The sequence below is a fragment of the Camelus bactrianus genome, chromosome 9, assembly GCF_048773025.1.
Source record: "Camelus bactrianus isolate YW-2024 breed Bactrian camel chromosome 9, ASM4877302v1, whole genome shotgun sequence".
Lineage (NCBI taxonomy): Eukaryota > Metazoa > Chordata > Mammalia > Artiodactyla > Camelidae > Camelus > Camelus bactrianus.
The window spans coordinates 39,298,071-39,324,279 of NC_133547.1; the positions used below are offsets into that span (position 1 = coordinate 39,298,071).

At 36.2% G+C, this 26,209-nt stretch overlaps 1 protein-coding gene across 2 annotated transcripts in view; it reads left to right on the plus strand.

The window, feature by feature from the left end:
- Positions 1-26,209, plus strand: part of GPSM2 (G protein signaling modulator 2) — a 48,561-nt gene that overhangs the window by 16,343 nt on the left and 6,009 nt on the right. For both annotated transcript variants that reach the window (XM_074370086.1, XM_074370087.1), the window contains 12 exons: positions 1,953-2,174; positions 2,549-2,684; positions 3,035-3,177; positions 3,551-3,674; positions 3,785-3,900; positions 6,600-6,755; positions 7,882-7,990; positions 8,822-8,951; positions 14,861-14,931; positions 19,626-19,802; positions 22,123-22,279; positions 23,146-23,363. In XM_074370086.1, coding sequence (XP_074226187.1) covers positions 1,953-2,174; positions 2,549-2,684; positions 3,035-3,177; positions 3,551-3,674; positions 3,785-3,900; positions 6,600-6,755; positions 7,882-7,990; positions 8,822-8,951; positions 14,861-14,931; positions 19,626-19,802; positions 22,123-22,279; positions 23,146-23,363 — 1,759 coding nt within the window. The remainder of the gene's footprint in view (positions 1-1,952; positions 2,175-2,548; positions 2,685-3,034; positions 3,178-3,550; positions 3,675-3,784; positions 3,901-6,599; positions 6,756-7,881; positions 7,991-8,821; positions 8,952-14,860; positions 14,932-19,625; positions 19,803-22,122; positions 22,280-23,145; positions 23,364-26,209) is intronic.

Consider the following 26,209-nt stretch of genomic DNA (forward strand, 5'->3'; position numbering starts at 1 on the left):
TGCTGAAGACCAGGCGTCATACCCCGGGGGTGGGACCCAGCACTGAGAGTTTTAAAAATCACTCCGTGTGAGCTCTGCTGTTGTGCATCCTGGGTGAAGAACCACCGCTGTGGTAGAGTTGCTCAAAGCTAATTCTAGGAAGGAGAAACTCAGAGCTTCTCCAAAAATTAAAATGCCTGATGAGCTAAATCACAGTTTTCCAAAGGGTGGTACTGGTGTACCTGCTGGTGGTACATAAGGTAATTTTACTTACTTTTTTATTTTAATAGTTACGTATTTGTTTTAATGTGTGTTACAAAATAAACGTAAGTATCACATCAGACTCACAGTTTCACAGATACTGCTTTGGATGAAGCTGTATTTTTTTTATTTTAATGGCATGTGCCAATTTAAAGGAATTTTCCAAATTATAGAAGCATGTTTAAGTGAGTGTTATTTCATAGACATGGCAGAAATCACGAAAATGTTGAAGAAACAGTGGCAGCTTTGGTTAAGGGTACCTACCAGAGTTTAGGATAAGAACCTGAAGTATTGGTGCTTTTTCTCCTAGATATATTTATGGTAACTTAAATTTTTCTGGCTTTTAAAATTCAGTGACAGACTTTGAGAATTAGAATTTCTGCAAATCTTTAAATCATTGCTTTCTAACAAAGTTTCTTGACACTTAATTCTCTCATGGAAGTGTACCTTGTGCACCAAGATATTCTGCTCCTCTGTTTGTCTAAGGTGTAAGTGATCCTGTGGTGGTGAGAAGAGGATGAGGTAGAGATATGTGGTAGGAGGGCTCGATGGACAATTTGAGTAGATCACCTGGATACCTGGATAGAGAGGAGTATTAGTTATAGGACTTCACCTCCCACAGGCACCCCTCTTCTCCCCAAACGCTCAGGAAGTCTGTAAGTCTGCCACAACTCAGAACAGTTTAGGAAACACTACTTTGGTCCTTTCATTGGTAAAGTTGGTTGCTCTGGGTGGGCCAATTAGAATGAGCTCTGTGGATGAAAAAATTAATCAGTCGATCTAAGAAAGAATCAGAAATTTTTGTTCAAGCCAAATTGAGGATTATAACATGGGAACAGTCTCCTAGAAAGCACTGACAACTATTCCGCCTGTTGGAGGTAAAAGCATAGTTATATAATTTTTTAAAAAATTGAAGTATAGTTGATTTACAATGTGTCAGTTTCCAGTGTACAGCATAGTGATTCAGTCATATGGTATCACTTACATGTGAAATCTAAAAAAAAGACAAATGAACTTATTTACAAAGCAGAGTCATAGACACAGAAAACAAATTTATGGTTACCAAAGGGGAAAGATAGGGGGAGGGATAAATTGGGAGTTTGGGATTAGGGGATACGAACTACTATATATAAAACAGTTATATAAATTTTTGAGACGGAGGGCTGTACTTTCGATGATGTATTATTGACATTTTACACAATCCAGATCTACACGTACAAAGCAAGTAGTGGATCATGGGTCATTGTGGCCCCTTACAGGATTAAGAAGGAAGGTTATCTCCTAAGGAGCTGTGAATCCTTGATGAGATTAAGAAGAAATGTTGCCTTCTAAGGAGGTCTGGTTAATGCAGATGCACAACGCATACTAAAGGGGAGAGAAGGAAGCCCAGCAGGCAAAGGAAAATTTTATGTTTAAATTTTTCTCATCTTGCCATAAAATGTGAATTTTATTTCATTAGCTTCATATAGAGATACTTAGCTATCCTATAAAAAGACCTCTGTGGTTCAGAGACATATGAATAAGCAAATTAGCTTTTGCTATAAATAATAATAGTTTACTATTTTACCAATAATGTAGATTAACTCAATTATGGAGGCATCTTCTAAGCAACAGTAGCCACAGTCCATGTTTAAATTATATTACTAGAAGTTAAAAACTGTGATGCAGTTGTAATGTAACGTTGTAAATGTCTGTCCTATATAATTTTATAGAATGGAAGCTTCTTGCCTAGAACTGGCCTTGGAAGGGGAACGTCTGTGTAAATCCGGAGATTGCCGGGCTGGTGTGTCATTCTTTGAAGCTGCAGTTCAAGTCGGAACTGAAGACCTAAAAACACTTAGTGCTATTTACAGCCAGCTGGGCAATGCTTATTTCTATTTGCATGATTATGCCAAAGCATTAGAATACCATCATCATGACTTAACTCTTGCAAGGTAATTAATTTAGGTTTTTTCATACTCTTTCTCCCTGAATTAACTGTCCCTTTAAAAAACACTTTCATTCCATTAAAAAAAAACTAACAGTACATTTACTGAGTTCCAATTCATTAGCATTGCATTTTAAAACTAATCTTTAGGTTAAACAGTTTCATTAAATAAATGAATAGCAGTGAAAAGACCTATGGAGTTTAATTAAATGAATGAAATTAATTAAATTTAAATACAGAAATGTAAGTTTAAAATTTTTATTAAAAATAGGTTTCAAGGTCTTTCTTACCTTAAGCCTGTCAGTTGTTCTCTAGGGAAAACTATTCTGGCTGCTTTATATTTTAACACACCATTGGCTTGCTTTCTTTTTTTCTTTCCAGGACTATTGGAGACCAGCTGGGGGAAGCCAAAGCTAGTGGCAACCTGGGGAACACCTTAAAGGTTCTTGGGAATTTTGATGAAGCTGTAGTTTGTTGTCAGCGACACCTAGATATTTCCAGAGAGCTCAATGACAAGGTAATAAGGAAACATTAGATGGTAGGCCAAATGTTTGCACTGAAACTGCTTTGTGTTTTAATTCTATTCAATTATTCTGTAGTTTATCTAAAAGTTAATACCAAAAAACTTTTCTGTAGAAAAGTTGAAGAAAAAGAAACACATAATACAAATTTTTTAGTAGGTGAGAAAAAGGAAGCAGTGAGAGGTCCTTCTTTCGTAAGTAGTCATTTGTCGGGTCCTGTATGGATGGCTACTAGGTACACGTTTCTTCCCCTTGACTATAATATCGAGGATATTATGAATATATGTGATAAGTAATATAATACCTGGCCTCTGATTTCAAAATGTAAACTGTTACCTTCGTCTAGGTGGGAGAAGCAAGGGCACTTTACAACCTTGGAAATGTGTATCATGCCAAGGGGAAAAGTTTTGGCTGCCCTGGTCCCCAGGAGGTAGGAGAATTTCCAGAAGAAGTAAGAACCGCTCTGCAGGCAGCCGTGGATTACTACGAGTAAGTGTAGTAGCAGTCCCCTCCCTCCCTGGGAAAGCTTTCATTTAAGCTGCAGACCAGTGCCACTTAGTGGCACAAACAAGAAATGTCAGTGGTTAGTCTAAAGTTATTTTGGAGTACAGTAGAATTTCATAGAACTTCTCAGCTAGCTATAGGGGTTCTAAGATTAACTCTGCCTGTGACTCTGGGCAGAAACCTACCTGAATATCTGAGTAAAATGTTCCCAGCTATTTCCTATAATCACCCTCCATCATAGATTTCTTTAAAATGTGGCACATTAAATTTTTTTTTCTGATAAAAAGAGATTTGTAAATAAAATCGGTAATTATTTTTCCTTAAATTTATTTTTTCACAACTTTTTGTTATCACTTAGGGAAAACCTATCACTGGTGACCGCTTTGGGAGACCGAGCAGCCCAGGGGCGTGCCTTTGGAAACCTTGGAAACACGCATTACCTCCTTGGGAACTTCAGGGATGCAGTTATAGCTCATGAGCAGGTATGTGCAAGGCTTTAGAGCCAGGTTATTTTCTCCATCAGTTTTGAACAGTGATTAGATTATTCTTTAGTTTTATTATAGTTATATCTAATTAAAATTTTCTGTTTCAGCGTCTCCTTATTGCAAAAGAATTTGGAGATAAAGCGGCTGAAAGAAGAGCATACAGCAACCTTGGAAATGCATATATATTTCTTGGTGAATTTGAAACTGCCTCTGAATATTACAAGTTAGTCTAATATTTCTGTAGATAAATGTAAAATGAGTAGCTGTGCAATCCAATAGATCATAGGCTTTGGGTTTTAACCGTTTTTGCTGCACACTAGCAACAGGACCGTGGCTTTCTAAGTCCCAGTTTTCTCATCCGTAACAGAAGATACCAATACTTTGCTTTTGGGATTGTTGTGAGGATTGAATGAAAGAATATATTAAGCACTTTTTTAGCGCAGTACATGACACACAGTGCTCAATACATCCTGCCGTACCTAAGATTTAATAGCAGCAGTATGGCCCTTGATTTTTTATTAGCTTTTATCTTTAAATCTAATTGTTTTTAAATGAATTTCTAAACTTTTAAAGCCTTTTAAACCTGTTTATCATGTGTGGTGTGTATGTTTATATGCTTCAGCACCCCCACCTCCCCCCCCCCCCACCAATTACAGGTTTGCAGAGAGGCCATAAGAAAGCCTGGTTAACAGATAGAAGCCTAGTTTCCAGCAGTGATCATTGAATTGTTTTCCCCACCATCGATCCTACTGGCTCATCCAGCAGTTCTCCTTTCAGCCTCTCTCTGCCCATCTTTGATTCTCACTATAAGCTGAGGCTCCATTCTTTTATTTGAGGAGTTAGAAATCCCAGCTTCTTCAATGGCAGGGTCTTTCTGCTGTATCAGTAGACTTGAAACACAGATGATAGTAAAGTTCAGACTGCTTCATATTGCCTGTGCTGTGCTTTCTAGGTGGTTTGCGTTTTTCCTAATTAGTGGGAATTGAAGGCCCATACAGACCTTAGACAGAAGCCAGTCTGAACCAAAGATACACTGATTAATATAATTTTTATTGTTAAAAAATCCAGTGTGAGAGAGCTCTGGATATTTTCTCATCTAAAAAAGATAAAACTGCTTTAGGTCCATCTGAAAATCTAGAATGTCACCCCACCCTCCTTTAAACTTTGACTAATGGTTGATATTTGTTGGCTATTCTAACTGACTGAGTTAGATGTGAAATATCCTTGCAAATGAAACATAGTACTATACAAGGAGTATATATTTTTATTTTATTTTTCACTTTTTATTTTTTAAACTACCTTTAAAAAATTATTTATTATTGTAATTTTTTTTATTGGGGGGGGGTAATTAGCTTTGTTTATTTTTAGAGGAGGTACCCGGGATTGAACCCAGGACCTTGTGTGTGCTAAGCGTGTGCTTTACCCTTGAGCTATATCCTCCCTTATTTTGATTTTAAATATGAAAGTTTCATCTATTTTAAATTTAAAAAGACATAGAAGCGTTTCAGTTAATAAATGATGTATTTGTATTAAATACTGAACAGTTCTGTAATAAAGTGGGTGGTGGCTACTTGACTAAAGAAGCATGAGTGAAAAGGAATGAAACTTACTGGCCCACACACCCACAAGCACGGTAGAACTCATAACTTTACACATATTCCAAAAATATTGGTTAAAAGTATTTTCGGAACTCTTCTTTGGAATTGTTTTCAGGGCCACACAAGAAGACTATCTTAACATTATAGATCTGTACCCTTTAGGACAGAAAGCAGTAGTGTGGTAAACCTACTTTAGTGATTGAATTTGGTTCCAGAAAGACGTCCAACCATTTACAAATTAACTGTACTCTCAAAGAGTAATGATGATGTGTCAGAAGAGGTTGTGCCAGAGGATCTGAAGGGAATTCCAGAAGTCTTCCAAAAATGTCTCAGAGGGCAGGCAGTGTTAGAATAAGTGTGTAGCCTCCTAAGGTGACAGCTTTGAAGGTATCATCATTAAATATGTAATTTCAGGTTTGTTTGCCTAAAAATCTATCAACATTATCATATAGTTATTTTTCATATGGTTATAAATAATATGATGTATTTATACTGTTCGGAGGAAATTATAGGAAACAGTCATTTAAATTACTGGATCCAAAAGCATCTGTAGGTTTAAGCACCGTTAACAGTGAGACAGTGCTAACAGGTATTGGCATCTACTGTGAGCAACATGCTGTTCTAAGCACACTGTATATACTAATTCGTTCAGACCTCACAAAACCCTGTGAGGTGTTTCCTCTTATTTTACATATAAGGAAACTAGTGCATGTGGAGAGGTGAGTGACAGCCCCAAACGCAGAGGTGGCACCTGACAAAGTTGGGATCTGAACCCAGACAGTCTAGCTCTAGGGTTCATGCTCTTAACTGCGACACTAGCTTCTCCTTGATGATCCCATTTGTATTAGATAGAATTTGGTTAATTTAAATGTAGTATTTAATATTTTTCATGAATTGGTGGTTAGTGGCCTACACATAAGAATTTTAACTAAGTATTTTCAATTTTGACAAAATGTAAAGGGAACAATGTGATTGAAAAGAGAGGTTACGTGGATGAAGGTCACTTACTTCAAGTTACTGCACTACAACAGGGAAAGTTTGTTTATGATAAAAATAATATGCTGATCTTTAGAGGCGTGCGGTCTCATGTCAGTTCTCCTTTTCTCTGGGGAATTAATGAGCCTCTTAAATTTATTGTTAAATTTGGATTTGCTTTTTGTGTTTCAAAGACTTCTTTTCATTTTCTCTAGAAGTAATGGAGAAAGTATGAGATACTAGCCTCTAAAATAGACTTACTTTAAAGGCAGGAGGAAAAATCAGTTTTATGATTATTATAGTCAAAAATAAAAGTGCTCAGTATGTGAGAGTTAATTTCTCCTTTCAGAAAGACACTGCTGCTGGCTCGGCAGCTGAAGGACAGAGCTGTGGAGGCGCAGTCCTGCTACAGTCTCGGGAACACGCATACTTTACTTCAAGATTATGAAAAGGCCATCGATTATCATCTGAAGCACTTAGCAATTGCTCAAGAGCTAAATGATAGGTAAGTTACACACTTTTTTACATAGTTATGATAAAATATAGATACATTGTTGAATCCCTAGAATTTTCCATTTGTCTTTAAGAAGAGTTTGTTTTCTTTGTTTTCTCTTTAATTTCCTTTTAAGGAATTTCCTGTTTCAGTAACATCCTCTGTATGTTACTGTTTGAAGAGCTAGCACGTGTTAGAGGATTAGACTGGTTCCACATAACCTTGAGCTGAGATCAGTGAACAGGCCACAAACTCAGTTGCCTGCAAAGGTCCTCCTGACTAGATCAGTGTGGGGATTATGGTGAAATTAGATATTAGGCCAATGTTAAGGGGATAGCTGCTGTTCAATTCTAGCCACGTGTCTGAGGGTCTGTTATGTCCAGAGCATCCTCTTTTTTCAAGAGAAGCTGGAAGTCCTGAGCTTTATATCAAATCTTCTGATTTTTAAGTGTTGATGGCTCTCTTTTTTTACTGTATGAAAAAACAGTTTTGTGCAGGACTTCAGTTTGTCACATTTGCTTTAGTAAGGCAGACTTTTATCTCAGTATGGAGAACTTCCCTGTACAGTTATTAAAAATGAAGTATGCTACTTCAAGAGGGAGTGAGTTCTCTCTTCCTTGTGATGTTCAAAGAGACTGAATGATTACCTGGAAGGGCTGTCATAGAAAGAAAATGGGGTAGTTGAACTATAAGACCTATCCCTGAGACTTTGTTTGATAGCACACTGCGTGTTTAAAATGAAAACTGCATGTTTTCATTTTAAAACTTCACTCTGAGTTCAGTATTATCTGGGTATTCCAATACAGTTGTCTCTCAGTATCCTCAGGGGTTTGGTTCTAGGACCTCCGTGGATACCCAAAGCCATGGAGGCTCAGGTCTCATATAAAATGGTGTGGTATAGCTGGCCCTCCATATCTGGGAGTTCTTCCAGTTGTGGTTGGTTGAATCCATGGATGCAGAACCCAAAGATAATGGCTGCCAACTTTCTGTCTCTAGTATTATGATAGTTTGTTCTTTGTAAGAAAGATCAAATAAATCCAAAGCATTGTTTATACCTCTGATTACTACTAAATAGATTTTACTTCTCACACAGACCTCCTTCCAGATAACTGCATGTTAGCTTTGAATTATTTTGTAGAATTGGTGAAGGAAGAGCATGTTGGAGCTTAGGAAATGCATACACAGCTCTAGGAAATCATGATCAAGCGATGCATTTTGCTGAAAAGCACTTGGAAATTTCAAGAGAGGTATGAAACTAAAAAAATTTATCTGTGCTGTTGTGATTCACAGATCTGCAGCCCTCTTATTTTTCTAGAATGCTCCTATATGGCTGAGTAATTAATTATATGTTCTCTTGGTGTAAGAACTACATAAAACATTCTGAGATACAGATCAGAGGTATATTTGCACTGGCCTTGATATAGGAAGACAGGAAGGTAAGGCTGACATGGAGGAATGGGAAGATTACTGAAATATGCCTCCAGTGTACCCCCACCTCTACATGGAAGAGTAGTGTGGTATGAAAGGAAGAACATGGTTTATGGAATCAAGGACTGGTTCCTGTTACAGTTCTGCCACTTGCTGGCTATTTGTGGCTGGAAACCTTTTCTGAGCCTCATTTCTCTCACCTGTAAAATGGGAATAATAATAATAATATCTACTTTGCAAATTGTATAATGTGTACTGTTGGTTAAATAAATAAATACTAACTGTTCCTATAGTGTGGGAATAAAGTATTCTGAAGAAATTTTATTCATGTGATACCAAGTTAACATGTCACAGTCATTTATATTACTATTTAATGTGATCATAGAGATTAAGAGCAATCTAATATTTAGAGAAGAATTTATAGAATATATAGCTATCCTACTGCCATATTTTAGAAACTTCCCTTTTCTTTCTTCTTTAAAATACTATTAAGGGAAAAACCCATTTCACCTGTAATGTTATAATTCTAAAATAACTATTTCATTTCTCTATATTTTTTTTTCCAGTTTCAGGTTCACAACATTTTCAACGAGTCTTCACCATCCTTTACTTTAAATACGACTCTAAAATGTAAATGCTTGTGCTTGTAGGTTGGGGACAGAAGTGGTGAACTAACAGCACGACTGAATCTCTCAGATCTTCAGACGGTTCTTGGTCTGAGCTACAGCACAAACAATTCAATAATGTCTGAAAATATTGAAATTGATAACAGTTTGCATGGTAAGTATTAGGTCCTCAAAACCCAGTTTCCTTGCCCTCAAGATTTGCATTTAAATTACTTGTGTCATGTTTACCTCATCCAGAGAGATATACACCATAGGAAGCTCAACTTTCATACCTCTTCGCTTTACCTGTTAATTCATTAATATAGAACACAGTATTTTATAGCTTTTATCATGAACTTAAAAATGGTAAAGGTATAATTATTTTCTTTCGTAAAAAAGTATTTAAATTTTGTATCTCTAGACTCAACTCAAAAATTTATCAATGAAAATGCAAAAATTAAAACATTGTATTGTTTATCCTTTTTATTTCAAATGTTTTTACATGTTTGTGTTTAGCTTTTTCTCTCCCCTATTTCATTTCTAAAGTGAAATCTCTTAGGATTTTTTTTTTTTTTTTAAGTTTAGAAAACCCGGGAAATTTTCTTTAGGTGCTGGTTTGGTTTGACATTGCTATAGGAAAAAACATGCTATAATGTCTGAAAGTGAAAAATAATCTAGTTTTGGTTAAAGAAATAAAAAGGAACCAGACTAGAATCACATTTTTGATTCTAATGCTAAAAAATTCTCAGTCTGAAAAAAATTACTGACACAGACAGATGTTTTGAAGTTGAAAGTCAGTGAAAAATCTAGCTTTTATCTTTCCAATTTCCTTCTCTAAACCCATACAAAAGAAAAGAAAAAAAAATTAGTGGCCAGTCATCTGATCAAGACTTTGAAAAATGATACTGAAGTATGAACAGTGTAGTAAGTTGGACTGTGTGCTTTGTAGTTGAGTAATAGGCTAAAAAATTTTCCTTTATTTAATTCTCAAATAGGTTATGCTGTAATAGCTCTCATATCTTAACAAAGCATCACTTGTCCTCATGGACCCCTCAAGCTTATAGACCTATTCCTTTGTTCCCCTTTAAACAAAACTTGAAAATGATATTACTGTTCATTGTCTTTACTGCCTCACCTCCCATTCTCTCTTCAACCCACTGGGGTCTGGCTTTGGCCCCATCATGACACTAAAGCTTTTTCAAGGTTGCCAGAGACCTCCATCTTACCAAATACCTTGATTAGTTATAGATGTCAGCTTATTTGATTTCAACATTATTTCCTACAGTTGATCATTCCCTTCTGAAAATACTTCATTCATTTGGCCTCCAGGATTACGCGCTTTTTCTGGTTTGCCTCCACCTCACTGGCCACTTTGTTCTCATTATTCTTTCCTCTCTTTCTCATCTTTCCGTCCTTGGCATTTGTAGTGCCTGGGGTTCAGTTGTTGGACCTCTTTTCCCTTCCCTCTCTCCCTCTCTGTTTTCTGCTGATCCATCTCCTTCCTTCCTTCTTGATTTTATCATTATTCCTCCTATCCTACACTCTTGACCAGTGCTTCTAATAGAACTGTTTGTGAGGATGGAAATGGCCTACATCTGCTGTTCAGTATAGTAGCCTCTAGCCATATTGTGGCTGTTGAGCACTTGAAATGTGGCTAGTGCAAAAGAGGAAGTGAATTGTTTAATGTTATTTAACTTTAATTAGTTAACATTTTAAAAGCCACATGTGGCTAGTGGCTACTATATCTTACAGCACAACTCTGGATGATTTCATTCAGTTGGTTGGCTTTTATACCATCAAATGCTGATGATTTGCATGTTGATATTTCCAGTCATAATTTCTCTCTCTCTTGAGTTGGAAATTCATATATTTAACACTTCCATTTAAATATCTAATTGGCATCTAAAACTTAACATGTCCAAAATGGACCTCTTATTTTTTCTCTCCAAACATATCCTTCCTCCAGTCCACCTTATCTCAGGAAATGGTACCACCATTGAATCAAACAAGTGTTCAGGCCAAACACCTAAGGGTCACCTTTGTTTCCTTTCTTCCACTCACTCCTACATCCAACTTGCTACTTTCAAAATATATCCCTAATCTCTCTTACGGTGTGTGCTGCAGCAGTCTTGGTACATTCTCCCGACATTTCCCAGTAGAGCACGAGCCTGCCAGCTGTTCCTCTTGCTTCCATTGTTGATCCCTCACACTGACTCCCTCACAGCAGCCAGAGTGCTCTTTTAAAATGTAAATCATGTCGTGTCATTTCTCTGCTCAAACTCCCCCAGTGACATCCCATCATACCTAGAACAAATCCTCCGTCCTCACCATGGTTAATGGGCCCTGTGTAATTTGGACCCAGCCTACCTACTTCAGCATCATTTCCTACCACTCCCTTCTTGCTCAGTTTGGCTCCATAAAGACAGGTATTTTTTGGTCTCTTATGTTCACTGCTGTATCCCCAGTGCCAGGGAAAGCCTGCTGGCTAAAGGAACAGCAAGAAAACTTTACATTTCTGGTGTTGACTCAAGGTGGAGAAAAGGAGACTTTTATAAGAATCTGAATTCATAACCCTGCCTACATACTGGTTTGGAATTTGATTTATTCTGCCTGTGCAATGTAAGACAGCCCAGTCTATTAAAGTGCTCTGGGTCAGAAATGCTCCTTGGGACTTAGCAGAAGTAAGATCAGATACTTTCTGGAGGAAAGCCACCCTTGATCCAGGCCTATAAAGGCTCACAACAACAACAACAAAATTTACCAAACACCTAAAGAAACAAGCCAATGGGAGTAAGAAAACAAACGAAAGCAAAATTAGATCACCAAGATCTTCAGGTATTAGAATTACTGGATACAGAATTTAAAATGACTACAGTTAAATGTTTACAGGAATAACAGAATTGAAACAAAGGAATAACAAAAATGATCAGGTAGATTTGTGAAAAAATGATAATAGCTAACAATCATTGAGCGTTTACTATGTGTCCAGACAGTGCTTTAAGTGCTTTACCTGTTTTAACTCATTTAATCCTGACAACCCTAGGAAGTAAGTTTCTGTTACCCTTAATTTATAGATGGGGAGAATGGGGCAGGAGAGGTTAAGTAAATTTCCCAGAGTTCTATCCAAGTGGTAGAGATGCGAGTTAAACCTAGTCAGTCTGGCTTCAGAGTCTATGTCTTATCTGATACTTATATCTTAATGTGATTTTAACACTCCTCTCAATAATCGGTAGGTAAAAATCAATCAGGAGTCAGATATCAGTAATAATATAGAGGATTTGACCAGCACAATTAGTGGGGTTGGTCTAACACAGTGTTTTTCATATTGTGTGTTTCACCCATTAATGAGTTGTAAATCAAGTGTTTTCTCATAAACATAGATGCAGAAATTCTAAACAAAATATTAGCAAACCAATTTTTTAAATTTAAAACAAACAGGAATTCAGTGTATTTAAACCAAACAGGAATTCAGTGGATTGAACATTGGGAGGTCAGTTAATGTAATATACCAGTAAACATAGTAAAGGAGAAAATAGTTCAAATATCCAAATATGTTAGTAATTCTATTAAATGTAAATGTTTCATTTAATGGAGTCCTTTCATTTAAAGGACAGGAGTGTCAGATTGGTAAAAGAATAAAATCCAGCTAAATGTAAGGATATAGTAAGCCTGAAAATAAAAGGATAGAAAAAGATGTATCATGGAAGAACTAACCAAAAGAAAGCTGGTATCGCTGTATTAATGTCAGGTAAAGTGCACTTTAAGGCAAAAGGTCGTTAGAAATGAAGAAGGTCACTTCTCAATGATTAACAACTCAGGTGACCAGGAAGATAAAAGCCTTAAGTTTGTATGTGCCTAGTAAGCCTAATAGCAAAGCTTCAGTTACATAAAGCAAAACTGAGCAAGCTGAAGGGAGAAATGGGAAAATCCAGAATCATAAGGGGAAATTTTAACACATTTCTCTCAGTAACTGCTCATATCAGAAAACTAAATATTATCAAGGATGTCAGTTCTTCCCAAATTAATGTAAATTCAGTATGCTGCCCAGCAAATTATGACAGTTTTTTCTTGGAACTTGACGAGGTCGTTCATAAACGTATATGAAAGAAAAAAAAGCTGAGAACTCAAAACCGAAACATTCCTGACGAAAAACAAGAAGTGAGAAGTGCTTTCTCCACAGCTATAAAGATGATAAAGCCACAGTAGTTAATACGGTGTGTCACAGGCATAGAGACAGACAGACCGGTGAATGGAACGTAAAGCCTGTATTTGTATTTCTTGCATATGTGGAAATTAATATCTCACTCAAAAATAAATTCTTGATAGATTAAGGATTTCAGTATGAAAGACAGATTTAAAGTAGCAGTGATGGTGATCAGCAGGCCAGCATTTGCTGAGTGCTCAGCACTTACCAGGGGGCACTGTGCTGACCCCTTTGCAGATGATGACACACGTATCATCGCAGTGATGAGAGGTAGGTACTGCTGCTCTTTACAAATGAGAAAACGGAATCACAGAGGTGACTGCCCAAGGTCATATCACGAGTGAGTGACTGGTCTGACTTTAGAGTCCATGTTCAATTGTATGCTGTACTACCTCTGTAAACAAAAGGTATCTTCATGATTTCAAAAGGGAAGGAGTTCTCAAAACACAAAAACAAAACCATTAAGGAAAAGATTGACATTGAAATTAAGAACTTCATTAAAAGTAACCATAAAGAGATAAAACACAAACTGAGAGGACATATGCCGTACCTATGATTAAAAAAGGATTTGTATCCTCAATGTATAAGAACTCCTATGAATTAAAAACAAAACCACCCAACTAAAAAAATAGGTAAAAGCAATGAACAGAAGAAGTGCAAATAGCCCATAATTATATGAAAATGTATTTACCTCTCTTAATCAGGAGAAACCATAATGAGGAATTATTGATGGATGAGGTGGATGAAGATGAAAAGGCCTGATAATACCAATATTGAAATGGTACAGATAATAGAAACTCTCACACAGTGTTGATGGAGTAGAAGTTGGTGTGCTGGAAAGAGCACTCTGGCAACATTTGGTGGGGGTGGAGCTGTACTGCCCGTGTGATCCAGCAGTTTCACTCCCAGTTACAACACCTGTGACGTCCAGGCTGGAAGGCAGGCTTGCTAGTGCACATGAAGAGCTATTTCCACCTGTCGTAGTATTGCTTATAATGACAGAAAGGAAGAAGCAGCCTGAACATCTGTCACCAACAGAATGCATAAATAATTTCCTAGTCCTAAAATTGTGATGAAAATCAGGCTACTCATACCAACTTGGATGAATCTCATAAACGTGAGGTTGCTTGCTCAAAGGAAGCAAGTTAGAGAATATATACAGTATGAGGCTGTTTCTATAATGTTACATAATAAGCCCCATTGCTTATTAGAGACATATACATATGTGATAGAAATATAAAAAATTATGGAGGCAGAGGGATGTTATTGGGGGAGTTGGCCATGGTTTATTAAGCTGGGAATTAGGTATCATCTGTTCCTTATGTTATGCCTTTTAAAATATTAAAGATTGAATGGATATGGAAATTCTCTATATTTAATAACTTTATTGAAGAAAAATTTGAGTATTTTTTAACTTGTTTTTTGACTGGCAGTATATCTAGCATCTAGTGAAATCTTAGAATGGAAATGGGCAACTCAGGAAAGAATAATGGAAATGTTTTGCTTCTTACCTCAAAATTGGAGGCCTTAAGTTTTCCTTATGTTTTTACTTACTTAAACCACTCTACAGTTTGTTTGGGTTGTTTTTTGGAGACTGCATGTATCATACAAAACCAGTTATTATAAAATTGTCTTTTCTAAATTACGGAGTAATGTTAGTAACCAAAATTACTTTTCAACCAAAATGTTAACTTCCTTACATCAAAACATTTTAGAGTGAGTGTGTATTTTTATATAGGGTGGAAAATTATTCTTCTTAAAAGAATACATATTTATACATGTTTCCTCCTTCCATATGGGTTTGTGTTATGATGCTAAATTTGCAGTCTTAAGGGCTCCCTGGTTTACTTGAATTAACTTTTTTTTTTTTTTTGACAAAGGTACACGCCCCAAGTTTGGACGCCGACACAGTATGGAAAACATGGAACTTATGAAGTTAACACCAGAAAAGGTTCGCAGTTATATTTTAAATTTCTTGGGCTTTTACAATAAAATATTTTAGAAGCTTTTAACTAAAATGCAATAGTTTAAATAAGCCTTATTCTGTATAAGTATCACTTAAAAATTTACCTTTAAAAACAATCAGAAAAAAGTACAGTGCAAAAAGAATGTATACAGAATGCTACAACTATTTAAGAAAAGTTTTCCTATATAGCCTTTGTAGAGGCATAAGACATTTCTGGAAGAATATGTAAGAAACTTGCTAGTAACGATTACCTCTGGGAAAAGAAGTGGTGTCCGGGTTAGGAAAAATTATATACTAGTTTGAACTGTTTGAATATTTTACCATGTACATGTATTACTTTGTTCTTTATTGTTTTGTTTCTGCAGTTAAAAAAATTTTTTTTTAATTGAAGTACAGTCAGTTATAATGTGTCAGTTTCTGGTGTACAGCACAAATGTCCCAGTCATGCATATACATACATACATTTGTTTCCATATTCTTTTTCATTGAAGGTTATTACAAGATATTAAATAGTTTCCTGAGCTGTAAAGAAGAAACTTGTTTTTTTAAATCTATTTTTACATATAGTGGCTAACATTTGCAAATCTCAAAGTCCCAAATTTATCCCTTCCCACTCCCTTTTCCCCAGTAACCATAAAATTGTTTACTATGTCTGAGAGTCTGTTTCTGTTTTATAGATAAGTTCATTAGTGTCCTCTTTTTATTTTTAAATTCCACATATAAGTGATATCATATGGTATTTTTCTTTCTCTTTCTGGGTTACTTCACTTATAATGATGATCTCTAGATCCATCCATGTTGCTGCAAATGGCATTATTTTGTTCTTTTTTATGGCTGAATAGTATTCCACTGTATAAATATACCACAACTTCTTCATCCAGTTATCTTTTGATGGACATTTAGGTTGTTTCCAGGTCTTGACTATTGTATATAGCGCTGCTATGAACATTAGGTTGCATGTATCTTTTCAAATTAGAGTTCCCTCTGGATGTATGCCCAAGAGTGGGATTGCTGGATCATATGGTAAGTCTATTCCTAGTCTTTTGAGGAATCTCCAAGCCGTAATATATAATGGCTGCACCAAACTACATAACGCACCAGCAGTGTAGGAAGGGTCCCGTCCCTTTTCTCCACACCCTCTCCAGCATTTATTGTTTGTGGACTTTTGAATGATGGCCATTCTGACTGGTATGAGGTGATAACCTCATTGTAGTTTTGATTTGCATTTCTCTGGTAATTAGTGATATTGAGCATTTTTTCATGTGCCTATTGGCCTTTTGTATGTCTTCCTTGGAGAATTGCTTGTTTAGGTCTTCTGCTTGTTTTTGGATTGGGTTGTTTTTTTATTATGTTGTATGAGCTGTTTATATATTCTGGAAATTAAACCTTTGTCAGTCACATCATTTGCAAATATTTTCTCCCATTCTGTGGGTTGTCATTTTGTTTTGCTTATGGTTTCCTTTGCTGTGCAAAAGCTTGTACGTTTAATTAGGTCCCAATTGTTAATTTTTTGCTTTTATATGTTGCCTGGGTAGACTGCCCTAGGAGAGCATGGCTAAGATTTATGTCAGAGAATGTTTGCCTATGTTTTCTTCTAGAAGGTTTATAGTGTCTTGTCTTATATTTAAGTCTTTAAGCCATTTTGAGTTTATTTTTGTGTATGGTGTGAGGGAGTGTTCTAACTTCATTAATTTACATGCTGCTATCCAATTTTCCCAACACCACTTGCTGAAGAGCTTTTCATCTTTTCTCCATTTTATATTCTTGCCTCCTTTGTTGAAGATTAATTGACTGTAGGTCTGTGGGTTTATTTCTGGGCTCTCTGTTCTGTTCCATTACTTTGGTTTTTTAATTAAAAGATCAAGAAAATCAAAAAAGGATTAGGAAGCTTTTTTTTTTCTCAACTGAGTAACAGCAACATTATTGGCAAGATTAATGATATTTATGATCAAGCTAGTTTAGCTGCATTTTTGAAAAGCTTTTTGTTATTAACTACAAAAAATAACTATTCAAGATGCATCTTCTCAAGCCTTTTTTTTTTTTAACAGAAAAGGCGTTTTATAATTGGAAAAAAGGTTATTGAAAAACAAATCTAGGCTACATTCTTCCAACTCTATTTTAATTTTACATTGTTAAAGTAGGCTCCTTTTCCTTTATGGTATACTTTTAAAAGACACTTTTTATAAAATATGTTTATTATAACAACTTCGGAAACTTCCAACAAGGAAATTGTCAGTAATCCCACATCCCAGTAGTAACTAAAATTACTATTTTGGTATTTTTTTATTTTGCATTTTCATATGAATATTAGATACTGTTTTATAATATGTAGTAATATATCAACATCTATCCATGTCATAAAATATTCTTCTGCCCTGTTGTTTTAATAGGTATGTTTTTGAATATTGATGTTTTTCTGTGTAAAGTCTTCATAAGACCAACACTAACTAATTTGAACTTATATCCACTATTTTTTTATTCTAAACAGTTAAGAGTTGTTTAAAAACTCTTAACTTCTGAAGAGCTTTGTGATTTCCCCCAAATATTCATCTCTTATCTTATGAGTGGTTCTCAAATCCATTAAATCTACAGATTATTTAAAAAAAAAAAACAGAACAAAATCTTTTAAGTCAATTTAGGTCTCCTTCCTTCTAGTAGGTAGGAACCTATTAATAAGCAGCAAAATTAGTTTGGTACCACTGTAGTAGTGGTACTAAAAGTAAATTCCATGAGAAGCTAACCAGATTCAACCCTGTAATTTTTCCTAAGGGTCAAATGATGATAAAGCTTTATCTATAATTTAAAACATGTTTGCATAGGCAAAACATTATCTAACATGCATCTCAGGAATGTTCTCCTTGGGCAGTCTACCCAAGCAATAGAAATAAAAGCAAGAATAAACAAATGGGACCTAATGAAACTTACAAGCTTCTGCACAGCAAAGGAAACCATAAGCAAAACAAAACGTCAACCTACGGAATAGAAAATTTTTGCAAAAGATGAAACTGACAAAGGCTTGATCTCCAGAATATATAAGCAGCTCATGACTTAATAAGAAAAAAACTAACAATCCAATCCAAAAATAGGCAGAAGACCTAAACAAGCAATTCTCCAAGGAAGAAATACAAATGATCATTAGGTACCTGAAAAAATGCTCAATATCACTAATTATCAGAGAAATGCAAATCAAAACTACGATGAGGTATCACCTCACACCAGTCAGAATGGCCATCATTCAAAAGTCCACAAATGACAAATGCTGGAGAAGCTGTGGAAAAAAGGGAACCCTCCTACACTGCTGGTGGGAATGCAGTTTGGTGCAGCCACTGTGGAAAACAGTATGGAGATTCCTCAAAAGACTAGGAATAGACTTATCACATGACCCAGTCATCCAGCTCCTGGGCATATATCCAGAAGGAACCCTACTTCAAAAAGACACCTGCACCTCAGTGTTCATAGCAGCACTATTTACAATAGCCAAGACATGGAAACAGCCTAAATATCCATTGACGGATGACTGGATAAAGAAGATGTGGTATATTTAATACAATGGAATACTATTCAGCCATAAAAAATGACAACACCATTTGCAGCAACATAGATGTCCCTGGAGAATGTCATTCTAAGTGAAGTAAGCCCTAAAGAGAAAGAAAAATACCATATGAGATCACTCATATGTGGAATCTAAAAAAAAAAGGACATAAATACAAAACAAACAGACTCATAGACATAGAATACAAACTTGTGATTGCCAGGGGGTAAGGGGGTGGGAAGGGACAGACTGGGAATTCGAAATTTGTAGATACTGACAGGTATATGTAGAATAGATAAACAAGATTATACTGTATAGCACAGGGAAATATATACAAGATCTTGTGATAGCTCACAGTGAAAAAGAATGCAACAATGAATATATGTATGTTCATGTATAACTGAAAAATTGTGGTCTACACTGGAAATTGACACAACATTGTAAGCTGACTATAACTCAATTAAAAAAAAAAACATGTTTGAAGGGGGAACGGTGTAGCTCAAATGGTAGAGTGCATGTTTAGCATGCATGAGATGCATGCAGGAGGTCCTGGGTTCAATCCCCAGTACCTCCTCTAAAAATAAATAAACCTAATGGCCTCTTCCCCCACCCCCACCAAAGTAATTAATACAGTGATAAATAAATAAAATAATTTTTAAAAAATAAAACATGTTTTAGTGGAATCAGTTCTCTGTAATGGTCTTTTCCCCTTGTGATAAAGTTGTCAAAGAGTTCAGTACTACTGCTATATAAGTTTTTAGCTGTTAATTTTTACAGTTAAGAATTCTACATATACCCAAAATTTCCAGTTTTACCAGTTTTTTAAGTAACTCCCATCAAGAATAAAACCTTGGTTCCTTTTCTGGCCAAGTTATATTTTAGACTTACAGCAAACTTTGTTTTTTTATTCTTAGGTTATTAAAAGCCTCCATGTTAATATTTTGATAATGAGAAATTCACAGTATACATTTGGTACAAGCTGTTGAAAATAGTGAGATATACTGGCGGAAAGAAACTTAGTAAGAGATCTAAGCCACTCACCCCACCCCCGTTACTAAATGACGGCAGATTAATATAGGAAGCCTGAGATAGCTTTGGTGTTCTTTTTTTCATGTCCTGTTTTCCATTTATATTTATAATTTTGTAGGTTCAAAACTGGAACAGTGAAATTCTTGTTAAACAAAAACCTCTTATTGCCAAACCTTCTGCAAAGTTACTCTTTGTCAACAGATTGAAGGGGAAAAAATACAAAACTAATTCCTCCACTAAAGTTCTTCAAGATACCAGTAATTCCGTCAATCACCGAATTGCGAATTCTCAAAGGGTAAGTTTAAAATAAGCTTTTGGGTATTGTATTTTGAGTTCCTACATTTTAGTCTTCTTGTATTCATACTTGATTTTTGTAATTATTAGATATTCAGTATAAACTATCTTTGTTATTCAAAGAAGTCTTCTATATTTTCCTATCTTTTCTGTAGTCTTCAAAGCTAGAAACTGTAATTACTCCATTTATAGACAAGTTGCTCCACTACTTTAGACAGTAATTATTTCTTTGTATTTTTTTATGGACGTACAGTCAGTTACAGTTGTGTTTTAAGTCACTGTCATTTGCAAAACCTTTTGTTTCACCAGTGTCTCCCAGTAAAACTATCCTCCATTCAGCTTAGAAGTCAAACTAAATTCAGATACTAAAGGATTTTTAACTACTAATTTAAAATGAAGAGTGTCTGCAAGTATCAACTTCTGTTTATATTATTGAAATTATAATAGAATTTAAAACAATTTTGATGGAAAGTAAGCATAGGAATCAGGTTATTAAATATAACAAAATATTTAGAAATCGGAAAATACCGTGGGTTTACTAAGTATCAGGGCTACCTCTAATTTAGCTACCTTACACTCTGATAAAGCGATCAAAATAAATTACAAAGAAGATACTTCAAATTATCAAATCCATTTTTTAAGCAGTGAGAACCTTTGAAAAAATTGTGTTAGTCTTTTGTTTTTTAACAGAGATTTCTATTGGTCCTGTTGTCAGCATTCCGTTTATGTCTGTGCCCTCGTGGTGTCCTTTGCCTTGATTTTTATAAGTTTTTTAACGTGTTCCTTACATATGCATGGCTAACAAAAAACATTATGGGGTTAATAAAAATGGCTCAAGAATTTTTTATAGATCCAGAGCAGAACTGGGAGGCATACCTTTGTTCAAGGTTTGAGGTCTTAACTAAGCCCACTTAGCCCAACTGGAAGTGCCTATATTTTTGGGGCCTTATTGCGTTTTGATGTTCAGAATTTTGAATTAGAGGCTTTTTGCCCCTAGGGAAAACTCTTTTTGTTAGTGATTACTGCACTTGACTTTGTTAGTGATTACTGCACTTGACTATAGCTTACGTACATACTTATCATTCCCAAACCTCAAGCTTGCCATGTTAAAAACTGTATTCCCTCAAACCCTCGTGTTTTCCTTATTTCAGTTACTACATTGTCACCCAAGCTAGGAATCCGAGTGTCATTTTAGACTCCCTCTCCTTCACTGACCACATCCAGTTAATCCCTGTATTGCTCAGATCTGCACCCCTCCAACCATCCTCCCCCAACCCCCTTAAGGAAAAAAAAAAAAAACTACTCTTGTGTCTTAGTTCACGTACTACTTCATCTCTTACCCGGAGTTTGGAATGGGCACCTGAACTCATCTCTCTCCCTGCTTTACTAACCCCGTCAGCCCACTGGGAGGGCCAGTTCTGTTTCTATACAGAACTTCTTAAAACTATTACCAATGCTCCTCTTCTCTCCCATGGGGTAAGTATTGTTAGTATGTCACACAGAGGCCTTTGTTTTGGCTTCTTCTTTATTATCCTCTTCACCATCCCGGCCTACCCCATAGTCCATCATCCCCTGAATACTACCACCTTTGGAATTGAGTGTTAATCAGTATGAAACATCTCTGCCCTGCAATGCTTATTTACTCTTCAGGAGCCAATTCAGGTATCACACAAGTTTCTGCTATTTCATCTAAGAATTAGTTACACCCTTCTCCCGAGGCTCATAACATTTTGTATGTATGTACCTCTATTACAGTATTATCATTATGAAAAATAATTGCTTTTAGTAAACACTGCATTTGTCATTTTAGTTCTGAAGCTTTCCACATAAAGTCTAACAGGTATCCCTCTGTCTCTATTCATTTATTTGAAGTTTGTATTTTTTTCAAGATCTTCAAATCTTTAAGACTTTACAAATCACTATGCTAGAATATACATGCTTTCTTACTTAGTTTATCAGTTCTTAGAAAGATGAGTTTACTTAAATTCTGTTATAGAATCTTATAACTGAACTTTGAATGTAGGATCCATGCCTGTTTACTAATATTTGCATAATTCATTATCCATAGCTGTTCCCTTGAGTCTAAGGTACATATATTTAGCTTTAGAAATATAAGGATAAAAAAAAAAACTAGAAATGCTTTTTGTTGGTTGGATTGAAATAATTTTTTATGACCAATGTTGCCATCTTATATAAAGAAAATGTCAATTTTTTATCTTTAATCTTCATCCTTTACCTTTTGCATTTGAGATATATGATATTGTTTCATTGATGATCTAAGGATAATGCTGGAATATTTAGATTTTCTCTCAATATTTTAGAAAATCAGTGCAGATAGTATTGGAGATGAAGGGTTCTTTGACCTATTAAGCCGATTTCAGAGCAATCGGATGGATGACCAGAGGTGCTGCTTACAAGAGAACTCCGGATCTGCGTCAGCACCTGCATCTTCCACTCCCCCCAGAATAACGCGAAAAAGTAAGTTATTTATGTTTCTCTGACAGTTTGAATAGTTCCCTTTGATATTCTTGTGATTTATTTCTGAGAATTGAGTTCTAATCATAGGAGGCACAATAAGTGAATGTGAATCCAGGTATTTCTGAAATGCTCATTCTTGTACAGTTTAAACAAGGTTTTCAGTCCCCATAAGTTTTTCTGTATTTCTAGTCCAGTGCCTTTTCTACTAACTATATCCTACTGCCTCCCTAGTTTCTTCACAGCTGGGAAAAAAATCTAACTTTAAAAAATAGGAAAAAATTACAGATACACATACTGTATGATTCTGTGTAAAATGGAGATGCTTCATGTGTGGATTGGAGAACCTGTGGCTACGGCTGAAGCCAGAGCCTGCCTGAGCCTTAGACAGATCTACAGTAGGTTACCTGACTGTTTCTATTTCAGCTGCCAAAAGACTCCCTCTACCATAGACCAAGACTTGCCAGCAGTGCTTAACTCTAGGTTGAGTTCGCTAAATGTCCTACCCAGGGCATAGAATAAAAATACTGGCCCATTTATTCCTGGTCTGAGAAATTATGTAAGAAAAACAATTTATCTTCTGAAATCTAGCCCTGTACTTTATATAGTTCTATTTTGGGTGGCATTAAAGAAAGGGAAATATAGTCAAGTCCGAATAAACTCTCAGTGGCCCACTGGCAGTGCTCTGGGATCCATTCTTCCCTCTCCGCCCATCTTGTCTGGCCCCAGCCTGTCAGTGACTCATAGTGACAAGAGCTAAAGAGGAGGACAGAGAGGGTGTTGGGACTGAACACAGCAAAAAAGAAACTATATGTATATAACAAATAGGTTTAAATAATTTTATTTTTGTTTTTTTTCCCTATTCATAGCGCCATCTGCTTCCATGGTGTCCCCCAACACAGATGAGTTTTTAGACCTTCTTGCCAGCTCACAGAGCCGCCGTCTGGATGACCAGAGGGCCAGTTTCAGTAATTTACCAGGGCTCCGTCTGACACAAAACAACAGTCAGTCGGTACTCGGCCACCTGATGACTAATGACAACAAAGAGCCTGATGAAGACTTCTTCGACATCCTTGTAAAATGTCAAGTATGTCTGCATATTTTTGTCAGCTTGTATGTAGCCCAGATGTTGTTGAGAGCTTTGGCAGTATTATGATTCTAACTTGGGAAGAGCTTATTTTGTATTCCTTTTGGCTGGTGAGGTGAGAGGTTGCTGATGACTCCCTTTGAGCCGTGGTAGAGAGGCAACTACTAGTAAAAAAAAAAAAGCCCCTCTTTCCTCAGTTTTAGGAGATAGTATCAGAGCAACCAGGGATTAATATGGAGACAGTCTAGATGGGGCCCTGTCTACACAGTTTACCATTTAGGAGAAATGGATAAATTGAGATAGCTTTCGTATTTCAGCTGTTTTAATAGTGATTAACCAAAGTGGTTAAGGAATGTCTCAAATGGCTTGGACAGGACCATGAAAAAATAATGCTTATTTTCACTTAAAAAGAGACATTTCCTATGCCTGACCCTAGTTCTGTGTTCACAGAGATATGATAATGATACCTTTCATTCATTCAACAAAAAATGACTGAACACCTATTATGTTCTAGGCAGTATTCTAGACATTGGGGATACACCTGCTTTTTAAGGAATCCTACATTTTAGTGGGAGAAGGAGTGAATAAGAGTGTGTGTTTACATATAGATATGTAGATAGATGGGTAGTATATATCAGGTACTGATACCTGTGGTAAAGAAAATTAAAGCAAGATAAAGAGGTAATGGGTAACCATGGATGGTGGTGGTTGCTGAAGGAGTGTTTTAGTTATGGTGGTTAGGGAAGACCTTTCTGGATTGACATTTGAACAGTGACCTGAATGAGGTAAAGCAGTCAGATATGTGAATATTTACTGAAAGCATTCCATGCAGAGACAGCAAGTCCCCTCTTGGATATCAAAGCTTAGCAGGTTCAAGGAATGGCAAGGTGGCCAGTGTGACTGGTGTAGGATGAGGATGGAGAAGTCATCAGGGCCATGATGAGGTCTTATGTTCCAAATGTGATAGGAAGACACTGGAGGATTCTGAGAGATCATCCTGACTACTGCTGAAACAAGCAGTGTTTTGGGGGGAAAGGGTATTAGTAGGAAAACCAGTTAGAAGACACATGTGGTAATCAGGCAAAAAATACTGGTGACTTGGGCCAGTGTGGTGAGAGTAGTGATAAGTGGTCATAGTAGGGTAAACTAGATGGAGGGTATGAGAAAGAATTAAGGATGACATACCTTTTGGGCTTGGGTGGTACCATTTACTAATGTGGAGAAGACTAGAGGAGAAACAGGCTTGGAGAGAAAAGCAAAAGTTTTACTTTAGATATGTAAATTCTAAATTAATTGAGAATTTTTAAATTTAAATTTAAAATGCCTAAATTAATTAGGTATTCTATCAGATACCTAGTTTGACATTGAAGTGGAACAAGCAATATTAAAATAAAAACCTGGAGCCCAAGAGAGAAGTAACTTTGGGAGTCATCAGCATATAGCTGTTATTAAAGCCCTGGGAAGTGATTACCTAAAGAATAGAAAAGGAAACAGGAATACTTAAGAGCCCTGGGCACTAGAAAATCTACTATTTGGATAAAGGAAGATGAGCCACTGAAGCAGCTATCAGTCAGAGATTTGGAAGAAAACCTGCAAAGTGTGGTAGGAGCCAAGCAAAGGAAGTGTTTTAAGGAATGCTCAGTTGTGTCAGATGCTGCTGAACAGCTGAGAAAGATGATGGCTGAGCTACTAGATTTAGCAACATGGAGATTAGTAGTAGTTTTGAAAGATACTGTTTAGTGGATGGGGTAAAGGATTCAGTGGGTTGAGAAAAGGGGAAATGTAATGGCAAAATAGCCCACAGATCTTTCAAGTGGTTTTGCTTGCAAAGGAGGACAAACAGATGCATCATTAGTTGGAGGGAGACATAGGATAAAGGTGGGTTTATTCTTATTTTGAGAGTTAATATAGCATGTCTGCTGATGGAATGATCAAGTAGAAGAGGGGAATCAGCGATGCAGAAGAGTAGGGGATAATTAAAGAATAGTTTTTGCATAGATGAGAAGGAAAACAGTATTATGTATACAGATTTGAAGGTAGCAAGTATAGCAAGTAGGAATTATCTCTGGTTCCTTTTATTTTCTTAGCAAAGTAAGAAGAAGGGCCATTTAGCTAAGACTGAGGTTGGAGCATTGTAATTTTGAAAAGCAAGGAAGTAGAACATAATTGGCTTTGAGAAACTGAAAGCATATTGACCAGGGAAAACAGGTTTGCTGAGGTGTGCTGAGGACTCACTTTGAAGTTCACTGTCAAGGAAGTGAGGCTGGTCAGTGCAGTTGTGTATTTTCTCCAGTCATTACCAGCTGCTTTAGGAGGCAGAGAGATAGATTTAATCAAGGTTGGTATTGCCAGGAGAATAGGGTGAAGGGGGAAAGAAATACCAAGGAGTGATTTTAGTAACAGACTTTGGAATCTAGGCTGCATCTAAGAAGGGAAGTAAGGGAAAAGTGTGGAAGTAAAAAGTGGCTGTGATGTCAGTGGATTGACGAAATACTGAAGATACTTACCTAACATATACAAAGCAAAAATGACAGAACCAAAGGGAGAAATGGACAATTCTACAATAATAGTTGGAGACTTCAACATTCCAGTCTCAATAATGGGTAGAACCACCAGGCAGAAGATATGAAAGAAAATAGGGAACCTGAACAACACAATAAACCAAGCAGATCTAACAGATTAGAATAATACACAATAACAGAATACATGTTCTTAAGTGCATATAGGACATTGTCCAGGACAGACCATATTTAGGCCAGAAATTAAGTCTCAACAGATTTACAGAGATAGATATCAGACAAAGTATCTTCTCCAGCCACTGTGGGATGAAGTTAGAAGCAACAGAA